The sequence below is a fragment of the Pseudorasbora parva genome, chromosome 21, assembly GCF_024679245.1.
Source record: "Pseudorasbora parva isolate DD20220531a chromosome 21, ASM2467924v1, whole genome shotgun sequence".
NCBI lineage: Eukaryota > Metazoa > Chordata > Actinopteri > Cypriniformes > Gobionidae > Pseudorasbora > Pseudorasbora parva.
The window spans coordinates 12,069,152-12,085,396 of NC_090192.1; the positions used below are offsets into that span (position 1 = coordinate 12,069,152).

At 37.6% G+C, this 16,245-nt stretch overlaps 1 protein-coding gene across 1 annotated transcript in view; it reads left to right on the top strand.

The window, feature by feature from the left end:
• The window catches only part of vps35l (VPS35 endosomal protein sorting factor like), a 31,751-nt gene extending 16,147 nt beyond the window's left edge, over positions 1-15,604 (top strand). Inside the window, exons 18-30 of the mRNA XM_067429718.1 lie at positions 1,341-1,421; positions 1,513-1,575; positions 2,507-2,592; positions 2,974-3,054; positions 3,150-3,213; positions 4,659-4,757; positions 7,204-7,281; positions 7,911-8,025; positions 9,860-9,999; positions 10,081-10,246; positions 10,335-10,453; positions 15,053-15,199; positions 15,285-15,604. Of these exons, the coding sequence (XP_067285819.1) occupies positions 1,341-1,421; positions 1,513-1,575; positions 2,507-2,592; positions 2,974-3,054; positions 3,150-3,213; positions 4,659-4,757; positions 7,204-7,281; positions 7,911-8,025; positions 9,860-9,999; positions 10,081-10,246; positions 10,335-10,453; positions 15,053-15,199; positions 15,285-15,383 (1,338 nt within the window). The 3' untranslated portion in view covers positions 15,384-15,604. The remainder of the gene's footprint in view (positions 1-1,340; positions 1,422-1,512; positions 1,576-2,506; positions 2,593-2,973; positions 3,055-3,149; positions 3,214-4,658; positions 4,758-7,203; positions 7,282-7,910; positions 8,026-9,859; positions 10,000-10,080; positions 10,247-10,334; positions 10,454-15,052; positions 15,200-15,284) is intronic.
• The last annotated feature ends 641 nt before the right edge of the window (positions 15,605-16,245 follow it).

Below are 16,245 nucleotides of genomic sequence, written 5' to 3' on the forward strand. Positions count from 1 at the left end.
CATTTAGGAGATATAAGCATTCAAATTTTACAGTCTCCCACTTCCGTTAAAACGAATCTTAGATTTTTGTGACATCATCGCAGACTTCACTTTTTTCGTCAAATCTTCTGTCCAATCAAAATGCTCTCTAGAATCTAAAGCCCGCCCCCTACACTGCTGAAGCTGAAATCTGTAATTTGTTCACACATTTAATAATTTCTACATGGCGAAAGGCACATAGCACACTATATATGTGATAGGAAACTATTCAGTGTAAATATGCTTTCATTCGAGGCGAATAAAGTCTGTTTTCACGTTAGTTTCACGCACCGCAGCAGCACACACACCAACGGCTCTGGTCTAAATTTAGACTACAGACAGAGAGCGCAGCACGGATCATATACGCGAGTCTGTGCAGACAACAAACATATCGACCCATTTGAATTCTGCACAGAATGCTGCATTTCAAAGCGAGGAGGAAACTGGCTTTACCAAACAGAAAGGTCCGCTCTTGCACTCTAGACAAACTGTATATTAACGAAACGCTATTGGCTGTTTCAAAAAAGGGGAGGAGCTGCAAACAGCTGGAGCCGTTTCAGGGGAAATTACGTCAACACATTGAATAATGCGGTGTTTCAAAGCACTTCAGTGGGCCTTTAAAGGGTTACTTCAGCGATTAGCATATATCTTTGTATCAGTAAAAACCCTGGAGTATATTCGAATGATTGTGCCCATATATATATATATATATATATATATATATATATATATATATATATATATATATATATATATATATATATATACTCATAAAAGGAAAAAATACATTTAAACTTTTTGGAAAAGATGATACGTCACGTCTGAACTGACCACCACACAGAATATGAAATATAAGAATATCATATAAGAATATCAAAAACTTTAGGAGTCAACTAATCACCAGCACCAAGGTACCAGCACAATAACACACGTAGCGAAATATCGTCTAATTATCTTTATCGAGAAAATCCCAGAAAATATCGAGATATCATTTTTTGACGGTTGGAGTTACAAATCTTAATTTGTGTTCAACTAAAGGAACAAAGTCATCGATACTTTGGATGATCTGGGGGTAAGCAGATGAACATAACATTTTTCGGAAAGACTCGGAACAGCGCATCTTTCTTATATAATTATTAAAAAAATAAAAACTTTTCGGAGATATGCAGGATGCAATGCTACTCTATAGGTACTCAAGATTGACATGACACTGACTGAAACTGAGTGTTTCACCCCCCCTTTAACTATATAATTACACTGTAACAATGACATCTTAAAATAGTGTAACCACATTTTTTTTTAACAAAAATTCTCCCTCATAGAAACGGGAGGTGAACACGGTTCTTGCGGACATCATCAAACACATGACTCCAGACAGAGCTTTCGAGGATGCATATCCACAGGTCTGCAAGAAACTTATGCACATGATGATGATGATGTTTTATGATATTGGCGATGTCAGCACATTTCATCCCTCTTCTTTTGTGTTCTCAGCTCCAGTCAGTGATAAACAAGATCCTCCCCTACTTCCATGACTTCTCTGTGCTCTTCTCTATGGTATGACCACAGCAATAACATACAAGTCCACTTTTAATTTTATGGATCATGATGGAAGAACTAGTTCTAATTCACCTCAATTGGTCTGTGAAATGGAAGAATAAACTATATCAAGTTTTTAAATGAACAGTTAACCCTTGAAAACTGTTTGTGGTGCTGTATGGCTAAATTAAAATAGTTTTTAATTAAAAAAGTAGTTCGGCCAAATCAATTAATCCCAATTAATTGCATCTCAAAAAACCTTTTATGTTTACATAATATATGTGTGTGTACTGTTTATAATCATCGTGTATATTTGAATACACACACATACATGTATATATTTAAGAAATATATGTATATACTCTCTCTCTCTCTCTCTCTCTCTCTCTCTCTCTCTATATATATATATATATAATGTTATATATAAATATTATTAAATATTAACGAATATGTTTATATTTAAGAAATTCTTAAATACATAATAATTATACACAATACACACATATATTATGTAAACAAACAGTTTTTGGATGTGATTAATCGCGAATTAATCGATTTGACAGCACTAAAAATAAAAACAATTTAAACATTTTAGTTCACATACAGAACTATGTTTCAGTTGAGACTCAAGAATACATTCTACATACCAGGAAATAAATAGTCGTAATTATTCAACTTAATGATAATTTTTTTAATGTTGTGTTATAATACTAGAGTTTGACTATTTTAATTCATTTGCTGTGTTTTACATTTCTTTGAATTACAGTTAAGTACATTTTCCTTACTGTCATTCCAATTCATATTCAAATTTACACATCCTATTGGGCCAATTCAGTTCTAATTCCTTCGAATCTTGCTCAAAATAAATAATTTAACAGGAAATTTAATATGATCAACAACAAAAAAAAAGATTAGTTTTTGCTGATGTATAGTGTTTTGATGATTACAGGAGAAGTTTTTGCCCTTTCTGGACATGTTCCAGAAAGACAGTGTGAGGGTGGAGGTGTGTAAATCAATCATGGATGTCTTCATCAAGTATGTTCTACACTCACCATTCAATATTAGAACTCCTCTTCCTCTGTGTAGTTAAAGGATTAGTTCACTTAAAAATGAAAATGTCCTGATAATTTCCTCACCCTTATCTCATCCAAGATTTCCTCTTCAGTGGAAAAGAAAGTTTTTTGAGGAAAACATTTAAGGATCTTGGAATGTTTTCCTCAAAAAACTTAATCTCTTTTCAGCTAAAGAAAGAAAGACAAGAACATCTTAGATGAAATGGGGGTGAGGAAATTATCAGGACATTTTCATTTTAAAGTGAACTAATCCTTTAAACAAGTGTTCAAATACTGGGCAGAGTATGGTTAGTGTTAAATTCTAGTTTCTCTCTTAGTTGAGGCTGATATATTTTGTGTTTAGACACCAGCAGGAAGTAACGAGAGACCCTGTCATTCTCAATGCGCTGCTGCACATCTGTAAGACCATGCACGACTCTGTCAAGTGAGTGAGATATATAAATATCAATGCATCTTACTATTAATGCGGAATTAGAGAGTGTTACATTGACGTGTTTGCATGTGGTTTTTGTATTGTAGTGCTCTAACACTAGATGACGAGAGAAGATCTCTGGCTCTTCTGATCAATGGATTTATTCGTATGGTGAGTCCCTGTACTACAATACTGTACATCAGTCCTCAAAAAAACGTAACAATACTTACTCAACTGTAAAAAATATGAACTGACATGGTCTGTGGCTATGCAGCCCTATATGCAGCAAACTGTGATGCACTGTGTATTCTGACAGCTTTCTATCAGAACCAGCATAAATGTATTGAACAGAATGAGCTACAGTAGCTCCTTTGTTTGATCAGACCACACAGACCAGCCTTCGTTTTAAGTTTAGGTATTGGGTAGGATTAAGGGATGTAGAATAAGGTCATGCAGAAAGTGCTTTATAAGTACTAACAGACAATATCCTAGTAATATGCATGCTAATAAGCAACTAGTTAATAGTTAATACCTGAACCTTAAAATAAAGTGTTACCAATATTTGGTCAGGTAAACAAATAGGTAATGAATATAGCATGTAAAAATAATTCTAAAAAAATAAAAGCATAAAACATTGTAAACCATCTGAATAAAAAACCCACTAGTGTATCTTAATAATCCCAGGTGCATATATTTATTTATAACAACAGCATTTTAACAACATGCTAAATAAATGTACAAAGGTTAACCCCCTATAAATATAAGCATTTAATAGAATAATGCTAAAATATCGGGAAAATATCGATAAAATGGATTATCAGTCAATCTCTAGTGATCTCATATAGCATCTTGAACAATTAGATGCGATGAAAATAAATAGTGATGAATATTAAATCATGAACAATGTTTAATAGTTCTCTGTGTTTCTGAAATTCCTGTTTATTTGTCAGCAGAAATCTATCTGACTTTTAACAGCTCCAGGGCTTTCGTGAAAGCTACAGATTGTACTTCCACATTTTTGTATACATGTCTACGGACAGTTGGAACCACAGAAGGTTATAAGAGTTGGTTTATCAATAAAAACTGTATCATACTTTGTGTACTCTTTAAAAAGCATTATGGTAAAAATGTAACACTATAGCAACAGCTTTCTATGTTGTACATCACAGGATTTTACTTTGGGGGTTTGGCAGAAGTGCACCCCACTTCTCTTCTTCCAAATTAACAGACTGAACTGCACTTTTTTTCCAGAAAGTTTGCTTTGTAGTATTTCCTACTAAAGCAAGGTGGAATTTGATTCTAGTCAAGGCTATCCAATGAGCAGACTGGAAGTGGCCTTGAATGGCAACATGCCCAGTACATCATGGGTGCAAGTTTTTCAGCCTATTTGGCAAAAGGAAAGACAACAGCCCTTTTCTTTAGTCAGGTAGCTCCAATTAAAAAAAAAAAAAACATTAACCTTTCTGCTGCATATACAGTTTCATTGCTCAAAGCTCATTTTGCCAGTGCTGAACTTCTAAAATACCCCTTTAAACTGGTATGATTAGAGTCTGTATCTACAATATAAGCTATATAGTCTCATTAACTGTTTATATTTTGGCCCTTTTTTCCATTAGGTGTCTTTTGGGAGAGACTTTGAACAGCAGTTGAGTTTCTGTGTGGAAGCCCGAGCAACCTTCTGTAATCTAGAGCCCGTCATCATTCACCTGATACATGTGAGCACCCTTTGTCTCATATATATGTTCACACTTATCTGATGTTGGTTAATGCTCACATGACATTTTTATTTAATTATTTTATTCACACTTTAGATTAGTGTACAATTCTCACTATTAACTATTAACTACGACTTTTGCCTCAATAAACTTCTAATTACTGCTTATTAATAATTAGTAAGGTAGTTGTTAAATTTAGGTATTGGGTAGGATTCCAGTAATTAAAAGTATTTCAAGATTAAAGTAATCCACACGGCTCCGGGGGGTTAATAAAGGCCTTCTAAATTGAATCGATGCACTAGTGTGAAAAAAAATATCCATATTTAAAATTTTATTTTGAAAATAATTTTTTTTACTAGAAATTTACTAGTAAAATAACTATTTTACTAGTAAAATAATTAGCTTCTGGCAGACAGTGAAAGAAAAACAACTGAACTGACACACGTGCAGATGTTTTGCTCCATCCTCTGCGCATGCGTCAGTTGAGTTGTTAATCTTTCACTGTCTGCCAGAAACTCGTTATTTTACTTAATAACATTTTATGTATGGATATTTTTCTCACACTAAACTCCAACCGTTGCTGTGCCAGTCGTATAATGCATGTCAATGGTAACACATGAAAGTATGATAGCTATGAGTGTAAAAAAAAACATGCAAATTCATATTAAACCCTGCGGCTCATGGCGACACATTGATGTCTTAAGACACGAATCGATCAGTTTATGCGAGAAGCCGAACAGTATTTATTTATTTTTTTTACCTCAAATGCGATTTATGTACAACAGCCTTGAACGCGCCATCACTTGCTGTAGGTGAGGTCAAATGTACTCGATATGGCTTATCTCAATCGAATACAATCGGCGGAAGTGATCTCTCTCGTGTATCTCTACATTGACCTCACCTATCGGAAGTGATCACATGTTGAAACCTGATGTACATAATGTTAAATTTGAGGTGAAAAAAGTATATAAGTTCTGTTCGGTTTTTCACACAAACTTATCATTTTGTGTTTTAAGACATCAATGTGTCGTCACGAGCAGCTGGGTTTAATATGGATTCGTATGTTTATGTTTTTTTTTACTCTCATATCTCTCAGGCTCTAAAATGTTATCATTGACATGCATTATAAGACTGACAGACTGCAATGGTTGGAGTTAAAAAACTCCAAGAAACAGTCACCTTTTAAAGGGTTAGTTCACCCAAAAAAGAAAATTATTTCATTAATTACACACCCTCATGTTGTTGGACACCCGTAACACCTTCGTTCATCTTCAGAACACAAATGAAGATATTTTTGTTGAAAGCTGATGGCTGAGAAAGGCTTCAGAGAGGCCTCCATTGGCATTCAGTACATTTCCACTGACCCACTCACAAGACCCATAAAAGGCACTAAAGACTTCGTTACAAAGTCCATCTCACTACAGTGGCTGTACAATAATTTACGAAGCAATGAGAATAGTTTTTGTGCGCAAAAAAAAAAATCGAAATAATGACTTTATCCGCCAAGTTATTGTCTTCCGTGTAGGTCTCGGACGTGAACTCACCTGGAACTCACGCTATAGCGGCGCTCCTCCTCTTCCGGGTCATGTATTCGCTATGATTCGAACGGGGGAGCTGCCTTATATTCTCGCGGATGCGTTGAGTTCACGTCAATAATTTGGTGGATTAAATCGTTATTTTGATTTTTGTGCACACAATAACTATTTTCGTCGCATTGTAAAATTATTGTACAGTCACTGTAGTGAGATGGACTTTGGAACGACATCTTTAGTGCCTTTATGGCTCTTGTGAGTGGGTCAGTGGAAATGTACTGAATGCCAATGGAGGCCTTTTTGTAGCCTTTCTCAGCCATCAGCTTTCAACAAAAATATCTTCGTTTGTGTTCCGAAGATGAACGAAGGTCTTACAGGTGTCCAACAACATGAGGGTGAGTAATTAATGAAATAATTTTCATTTTTGGGTAAACTAACCCTTTAAGGCATATAGAATATGGTCATGCAGAATAAGGAATTATATGCTTCATAAGTACTAATAAACTGCCAATATCCTAGTAATATGAATGCTAATAAGCAACTTGTTTGTAGTGAGTGTGTTGCATTTCTTTGAAATGCAGTTCTGTAAATTCCTCTTAATGTTATTCCAATTCAGATTTTAACATCCTTTGATGCCATTTCAGTTCAAATTCCTTCAACTTTTACCCATAATAATTTGACAGGAAAATATAATCGGTACTATACAATAAACTTGATGTGATCATGTTGTATATGATCAGGGAGAGTCAGCTGCTACCTGAAGCATGACTTCGCATTTGCTAACACAGATCTTTTACCATATATTTTTTAATGTCGCTGTGTGTTTTATAGTAAACACATTTGGAAAATGCTGTAACCTCCACTGTTAGTCTAATAGAGATTTGAGGAACTGTCTGTCTGTGTCTTTTTTACAGACGGTGAATCAGTTAGCCATGGAGACCAGACGTGTGATGAAAGGCAATCACTCGCGTAAAACGGCTGCTTTTGTCAGGGTTGGTTTTATTTTTGCACAAAATGTTAATGGGCCAATCTCATAAGATGTGCAAGTAGTTGTATAATTATATATTTTCTGCATTACAGTAATGACACCTGGAGGAAATGTGCTTTATTCTCATAAAAATAATTATACAATATAAGTTTAATTTCCTTAAGTTTAATTTCCTCTTATTGAAGTGAAATGTGACCTGGACAAGGTTTTGACTGACTTTGTTAGATTCAGCCTAATGTTGGATCAAATGCCATCAAATATAAGCTTCATTCTCTGCTGTAAAGCAGCTCAACAGAAGACAGTAGTGTTGATTCAGTTCTGTTCAATAACTGTAAAGTTAAGAAATTCTGAAATGAGTTCAATTCAGCTATACGCAGCTTTACCAAAGACAATAGTGTCTTTATAAAGCTCAAGTCAGTTCAGTTAAATAACACTGTCAATTATGACACAGTACAATCAGCTATAAAGCAGCTCTGCAGAAAACAGTGGTGTCGTCATTGGTCAAGTTTTGTTCTCATCCAATAGTGTCAGTGCAGTCAAATCAATAATGTTCACTAAATATCAAGTCTTTATGCTATTTTATCCTGTAAGTAACTGAGCTTTTGCTGCCTGTTGTGTGTTGTCTATTTCCAGGCGTGTGCTGCCTACAGTTTCATCACTATTCCGTCCCTCACGAGTATCTTTAGTCGTCTCAACCTATACCTGCTCTCTGGACAGGTAGCGCTGGCCAACCAGTGTCTGTCCCAGGGTGAGTGCTGGAGCCTTCCAAATATACTCTTGTACCTTAACCATAGTGATAAAGCTATAGTTTTAAAAATTGTGCTAAATGTAAATGAATAGCAGAATCCAAACTATATAACGATAACGGCACAGAGAAACAATATCATTGGAATAACTTTCATAAAAAAAAAATAAATAAATAATGTTTCCAGCTGATAAATGATTAAAGCATTGGCAGCCAATCAGAATCCATCCTGCTTTATAAATGCAGCCTTAAGCCCTATTCGGACGGGACTGGTATAAAATGGGGACGTGGGGGTAAAGTAATTATTACCAGAGGTTCTCAGTGATTTTAGTCCCGTCTGAATGTGCCATCTCGGTAATCATTACGGACAATGTCAGTAAAGATTACAGAGACCTTTACCTTCTGTAAGAAGGTCTGGAAAAATGACCTCGGGTAATACTAATCCCGTTCGAACAGACCCGTGGTAAAAATGTACAGTAAAATTCCGTCATTTCCTATTTAAAGGTTAAAAAAGCATGTTTTGCGAGCATGGAGGCACTTGAAACATTCGGTTGCGTTGTAGGTGGTGGGACAACTGTGTGTGGTAAACCTCCAGTATTTTCTGCATATCATTTAAAGCAAAAAGAAGATCAAAAGCACTTAATCAGAACCGTTAGACTACACCTTACTGTTTTAAAAAACATATATATGAGACAGAGTTCAGACAGGCGCTCATGTTGTGTGTTTGCTCACGTGATAATGCAACGTCATACGCACATGACGACAAGGAGGTTACTGTGGTGCGTAAAGCGAGTTACTCCCCCAACTTCTGCTAGTTTTACTGAGATGTCTTATGCTGTGCGGATTGACCATTAATATTACAGACGTCCTGAGGTAAAACTACTTTACCCCCACATCCCCATTTTAATCTAATCCCGTCCGAATAGGGCTTTAGTGTAGCCTGACAAGCCAGACCCACATCAAGATCATCAAGACAAGATACTCGCGGCAGATTAGATTTGCTGCCGCTAGGGTGCGTCTAGGTTTCTAGGCTAGCTTTAGTGAGCAAAAGGTACTTTTTTTTCCAAAAACTTTAAAGGTCCTGTTCTTCGCGATTCCATCTTTCAAACTTTAGTTAGTGTGTAATGTTGCTGTTAGAGCATAAATAATACCTGTAAAATTATAAAGCTCAAAGTTCAATGCCAAGCGAGATATTTTATTTAACAGAAGTTCCCTTTCAAAGCCTACAACGAACGGCCGGTTTGGACTACACCCCTGCGATTCCTGGCATGAATGATGTTACTAGATCTGTTTGTTGACTAACCCTCCACCCACAAGAACACGCAAAAAAGGGGGCGTGGTCTTGTTGCTATCCCACGTGGAGAAGAGCGCACATTCAGCGCTTTCATCTCCCTGTTATGGTAAGAGGCGGGACCTTTCCGGGCAAAGTGCGCTAAGCTGCTGTCCAATCACAACATGGGAAGCGCTGGCCCAATCAGAACTCGTTACGTGTTTCTGAAGGAGGGACTTCATAGAACAAGGAAATCATCAGGCCGTTTTTAGGACAGAGAAAACAGCGGTGTACAGATAAGTAAATTGTGTGAAAAATACTGTGTTTTTTTACACGCGAAACATGAACTCATGTTATATTGCACACTGTAAACATAATCAAAGCTTCGAAAACACGCGAAGAACAGGACCTTTAAAATCAGATTGCAAACTTTTGAATGGTAGAGTACAAAACTGACATCAGATCGGTGCAAAGAGCAGTCTCTACTATGATTGGCCAAGATTGGAGTGATAGTATGGATTTGATATGGAATTAGAACAATTTTTGATTTCTGTGTCCATTCCTCAGCGGATGCGTTTCTAAAGGCAGCGGTCAGTATTTTGCCGGAAGTCCCGCGCACAATCAGCATCGAGGGAAAGCAGCGCTCATCAGAGCCCTTCCTTCTTGAATTCATTAACAACTTCCTGTCCACACTGCTTGTAGTGCCGGTAATATATAAACATTTGGAGGAATGTTCCATTCATGTCTCTAGTGCATATCTGAGCGTGATTGTTCACTTTGTGTCATAGGATCACCCAGAGCAGGGTGTGCTGTATCTGGTACGAGGGCTTCTGAATATGGTGCAGGACTACACCTGGGAGGACAACAGCGATGCTAAGGTCCGCGTCTACATCAGCGCTTTACCACTGCTAGCGGCAATGAGCCAGGAAAGCTATCTCTATACCATTCCTAAAGGTGGCGCACCAAATCAAAGCAGAAGGCATCATCCTAATGTCTTGCTGAAAATAATTTCTAAACGGAAGCACTTTTGCTCCTGTTGCAGTGGATTCCAATGAAACCCTCTATGGAGGAGATCCCAAGTTCATCGCAGAGATCAACAAGTTGTGTGAGACTCTGATTGGTCAGGTTCTGGATCATTTGAAGACTCTGGGCAGAGATGAGGTGAGACAGACTTAGGCCACATCCACACAAAGCCAGAGCTTACCCCATCCAATCGTTTATTTTTTATTAAATCTCTTGTTCTAAAAATAAATCTAAGCTTATTCTAATGCCGTTTCACACATACTCCGTCTGCAGTCTGTGAACATGCTTGTTCAGATGACATTTTGCAGAGAAAATTCATATTTTGGTCATACTTCCAAGACGTAGAATCTGTGATTCCGACGTACAGGATCCACACTAGGGGTTGCACCGACTAGTCGACTTTAATGCTGTGTCATGATGCTTTAAGCCTGACGTCGACTAGTCGCTGGCTTATAGAGGGCACAACAGGATAAGCAATTTCCTGACACAGGCTCTGTTTTCAACAATTAAAAAGGACAAATAAATGCATACTCCTAGAGCTCTTCACAAGACATGTTTGATTATACCACCTGGATGCTCAAAATTGATGGGGAGAATGCACGCTTATTGTACACGTAAGTTAATCATTGCGCTTAACTAACGCGTGCTGCATTGCAACGCACACACATAGCCAATCGCACATCACGCTGAGATCACGCACGACTCACACAAAACCATTCAGTAGCACAGAAATGTACTGTCAACACTGTTCTGTGATTTATCAATAAAATAGCTTAGAAATTGAAAAGTTCTTGCATATATTTCTTGATAACTAAAACTCACAGCTTCACTATTAGTTGAGAAGCTGCAGAATTAATTCACACACAATCACTCACTAATGCATTCATATACAAGTAATCTTTATTTATTATCTTTATGCTACTTTATCTGTTTCTTATTCAGAACGAGCAGAAATCTGTGAGAAATATAACTACCATAAGACAAAATAACTGATACAAAAACTGTTATGTAGGAGTCGGACCAAGAACCTTATGGGCGGTGCTGTGTCATATGCCATAGCTGTCCTGTGCACAAAAAAATCTGTCTTCCTGTCACAGCTCAAGGTTCAGGCTTATTTGTTCATTAATGACATCATCAGCGACTAGTCGACATCAACTCGACTTTCATCACATAAATGTCGAATTAAAAAAAAAAAGGAAGTCGTTCAACCCCTAATTCACATTTGCAGGGGGTATACTCCTAAAAACTTTAGATTCATCTGCGCTGAGGAGCCGTGCTGATACACAACCCACCTAAAGATGATAATTCTGCAAATAACTGTAATTTCAGTGTGTGAATTTTCTGTGTTGAACTTTCTTCTCCTCTGTTCAGTTCTTTAGAATCCAGAATTAAGTTACTTTTTATTTGAAAGTAATGTTACATGCAAACACAGAGTGAGCGTTTAGGCTTTTATTTGGAAATCGCGATGAACAGTTATATTTAGAAACATATCGATGTGTTCTCTTGTGTTGGCATTGGTTTATAAATAATTTACCTTACAAATATGTTGAAATGCTTACATTGCGTTCCCAAATGAAGTTATAAGCAACCCGAACTTAAAGCATATTCAAAAATGGAGTTTGAGTTCATGTGGAGCAGAACGAAGCCGCTCTGAGACACACGTTAATGCATGTAAATGAATATTAAACCCGCAGCCGCAGGGCATATATTTATTTTATTGAATCCCAGCCTATGTGAACTCTCAACAGCACTATGCTATAGTATAGTTTTAAACGGTTTAATATATTGTGCAGCCTTAGAAAAAACGATCTAACGGTTCATGAATTCTCATCCGTGGAATGCACCTTCCGGCATTTTGCCAGTTACTCAATGCGGGTAAATTGCAATCAAGTATTTTTTTAATATGGATTACTCAAATTGAATCTAGGAATCGTTACAGCCCTAACATTATCGTTTCACAAAATATACAGACTGGCTGAATACACGAAAACGCATTTTCAAATGTAATTTTCAGATTTATTCACTATTTAAAAAATTGCGGTTATAGGCTCCCAAAACACCGTCTGGACAAAATGCTGATACAATCGAAAATGTTCAATGATATCAATCTGAACAAGTCTCCGTGTGTATGGGGTCTTGTACACTTACATTTTTGAATGCCTCCGCATTAGAAAACAAAATATCTTTGCATAAAAGCTTGTTAGGATTTATATGATAAAACAATAATTATAATGTTTTAAATGAAATGGAAATGTGCTTTTTAAAGTGCCCTAGAATGATTTGAAACAATATGTTAAATTGTTCTCTGGTATCTACAGGTCTATTTTTCCGTGGTGTTTTGGATTCATGAGATTTACATAAGATGGAGGAGGGAATGATGTTTGAGACTCACAGTATGTGATGTCCATGTACTGAACTCTTATTATTTCACCATGGCAAGGTTAATTCAATTTTTCACTCTAGGGCACCTTTAATGTACATTAGAGGGCGACTGTTTTATAATTTTTGACAATTAATCGGCTATGATAGTTAGATCTTAGCCTGAGGTGGTCGTATTCAATTCTAGTCAGATTATGAGTCTGATACTGCTCCATTGGGCTGTGATTATGGGGCGTTTCAACTGTACCAGGAAAATCATCTATTGGATAGACCTACAACCAATCAGAGCAAGGAAGCGACGCATTACGTTAGTTGTCAAATGTCAACAGAGCTCAACATGCACTGTGTTGCCAAGTCCGCGTTTTTTTTCGTGGGTTGTAACGACTATTGTGTGATATATAGACCCATGAGAGCGAATTTTAGCAGGCAACCTTGCCAAAATAACACACATTTTACCCCCCAAACCCCATTTTTTCCCAGAGAACTAGAAACTCTCAATACACTTCTGAGCTTTAAAAACCAAACTCTAGTCAGGCCAATCACATCGTGTATAGAGTCGGTGGGCTTAACAAAATGACAGCAGAGTTGCTCTTGCGTGCTACTAGTAAACACAGAAGCTGGCGAACGGCGGCCTTTCGAATCAGCTTTAGCTGCGACTCTGGAAGACTTGGAGTTAAGCTTTTCTCTGAGAAAAAAAACAAAGAACTAGCCTGACAAGCCAGACCCACATCAAGATGTTTGGTATGGAAACTCACCATTGACAGGGCTCAATCCGAGGGGCGGGATAAACGGTTGTCTTTCAAAATCTCTCTGCACGCAATTGGATAGCGCTACAACCAACCAGAGCTAGTTGAAAGACTAAACTTTCGCCGGATCAAGTCGGCAAAACTCAGAACACATCTTCCCTTTTTAAGAATGACTTCAGTGCCGTTCTTTTCTCAGAGAAAAGCTTAACTCTAAGTCTTCAAGAGTCGCGGTCAAAGCTGATTAGAAAGACGTTCGCCAGTTGTGTTTACTAGAAGCACGCAAACGCAACACGGCCGTCATGATGTTAAGCCCCGCCCACCGACTCTATACACAATGTGCTGCCACTAGGGTGCGTCTAGATTTATAGGCTAACAAAGAACGGCACTGAAGTCATTCTTAAAAAGGGAAGATGTGTTCGGAGTTTTGCGGCCGGATATGGCAAAAGTTTAATCTATCAGCTAGCTCCGCTTCACGTAGCTCTGGTTGGTGGTAGCGCTATCCTTTTGCGTGCAGAGGGAGTTTGAAAGACAACCGTTTATCCCGCCTCTCGGATTGAGCCCTGCCAATGGTGAGTTTCTAGACCAAACATCTTGATGTGGATCTGGCTTGTCAGGCTAGCTGAATTCGAAATTGGCCTCTTTACCCTTAAATAGGGCACTATTTGAGAGGACAACCATTTGTAGTTGTGTCTGAAAGCATAGTGGACATTATTGAGTGCACACATTCAATCCCACATTGCACCGCAATAACGAGTGTATAACTGATGTACACACAGCGGCTGTCCGACTTCACGCACTCATTTTCATTCACAAGTGAACTATATTAGTAGACTCGGATTCGGCCTGAGTGTTGAACTTTCGTCTCCTGTGCCCAGTTCTTCTGCAACCCAGAATGGAGAGTTACCTTTTTTTAGAAAGTAATGTTACTTTAAAGTGATAGTTCACCCAAAAATTAAAATGTTTCAGAGCGTCCAAGATATAGGTGTTTGTTTCTTCAGTAGAACACAAATGAAGATTTTTAACTGTTGCAGTGTGTCAGTGGTATAATGCATGTGAATGGGGTGTAATTTTATGAGAGTAAAAAACACATAGACCTACACATCCATATTAAACCCTGTGGCAACAATGATGTCTTAAGACCCAAAACGAATATTTATGTTATTTTTGACCTCATATCAGACGAATCCCAACTAGTATTCTCCAGCGCCATTACTTCATAGATAGATAGAGATACCTCATTAGTGCCTGTGCGGATTGGTCGCATGAGGCATCTACGTAAATATATCTATGACTGCACCGGAATTACACCCCATTCACATGCATTATACGACTGACACACTGCAATGGTTGGAGTTAAAAATCTTAATTTGTTTCATACTGAAGAAACAGACACCCCTATATCTTGGATGCTCTGGGGGATAAGCAGATAAACACCACATTTAAATTTTTGGGTGAACTATCCCTTTAATTAGTTTGCTTTTTAAGGTGTAACACAATGTGGTAATGCAAATTTTTTTAAAGAAGCTTTCCCCAACATTATAATAATATTAATGTTTATGATTTTGCATGGCTATGAGTCTGTTACCTTATTGCTGATGTTTGTGTGTTTAAGGGAGTGCGCAGGCAGGGCGGTCTGGCTTTCTCTCTGTTCGGCTGTCTGTTGGCTCATGGTGATCTTCGGAACAACAAACTCAATCAGCTGGCTGTCAACCTGTGGAACCTCAGCCACAAACACGGCTTCTGTGAGACACGCACATCGGTGAGCTGATGCGCACACACACACACTGACGCGTTGACGTTCAGCAGCGAATAACGTGTTGACATCTGTCTCTCGTTCTCTCCAGGTTCGGACTCTAGAGTATATCAAACATCAGGCACAGCAGCCTGACATGAGCCATCTCTCTGACATGACAGCACGTCTGTCTCTGCAGTCCCGAGCCTGATGCTTTCACGGAGACGTTCCTGTGACAGACTGTCAGAAACCATTTGCTTAATCTGACCTGTAGTTTCCTGCTGTCTCAAACTTCTACAGTATGTCTTGTCAAAAATCTAATCATGACCTATTAATCTTTCTTATTGTCTAGAATATCAGAATGCACATGTTTTTGTACAGTTTGTGTGCATAACTTAGGAATTATGATGTAATAAATACTCTAAAACATGACGCCTTGTTGATTTTGTTTGAGGGCAGAAAGGTTCAAACTGTCTTTATTTCTCTGGTTGAGTTTCTGACAGAAGAAAAATAATAATAATTGTATATAGAAGTTGTTTAAAGGGATAGTTCACCAAAATTGAAAATGTTATGCTTATCTGCTTACCCCCAGTGCATCCAACATGTAGGTGTCTTTGTTTCTGTAGAACACAAATTAAGATTTTTAACTCCAACCGTTTCTGTGTGCCTGTCATAATGCATGTGAATAGGTAAGAACTCTAAGTAAAAAAAAAACAAAAAAAAACATGCATAAAAACCCTGCTGCTCGTGACGACACACTGATGTCTTAAAGGGTTAGTTCACCCAAAAATGAAAATTATTTCATTAATTACTCACCCTCATGTCGTTGGACACCCGTAAAGACCTTTGTTCATCTTCGGAACACAAATGAAGATATTTTTGTTGAAATCTGATGACTGAGAAAGGCTTTCTTAGTTTTAAATATGGATATTTTCATAAACAAACATGCCACTTCTCTTCAGAAGGCCTTTATTAAAAGGTTAGTTCACCCAAAAATGAAATTTATGTTACTAGACACCCTAATGTTTTTCCACACCCGTAAGACCGTTCATCTTCAGAACACAGTTTAAGAT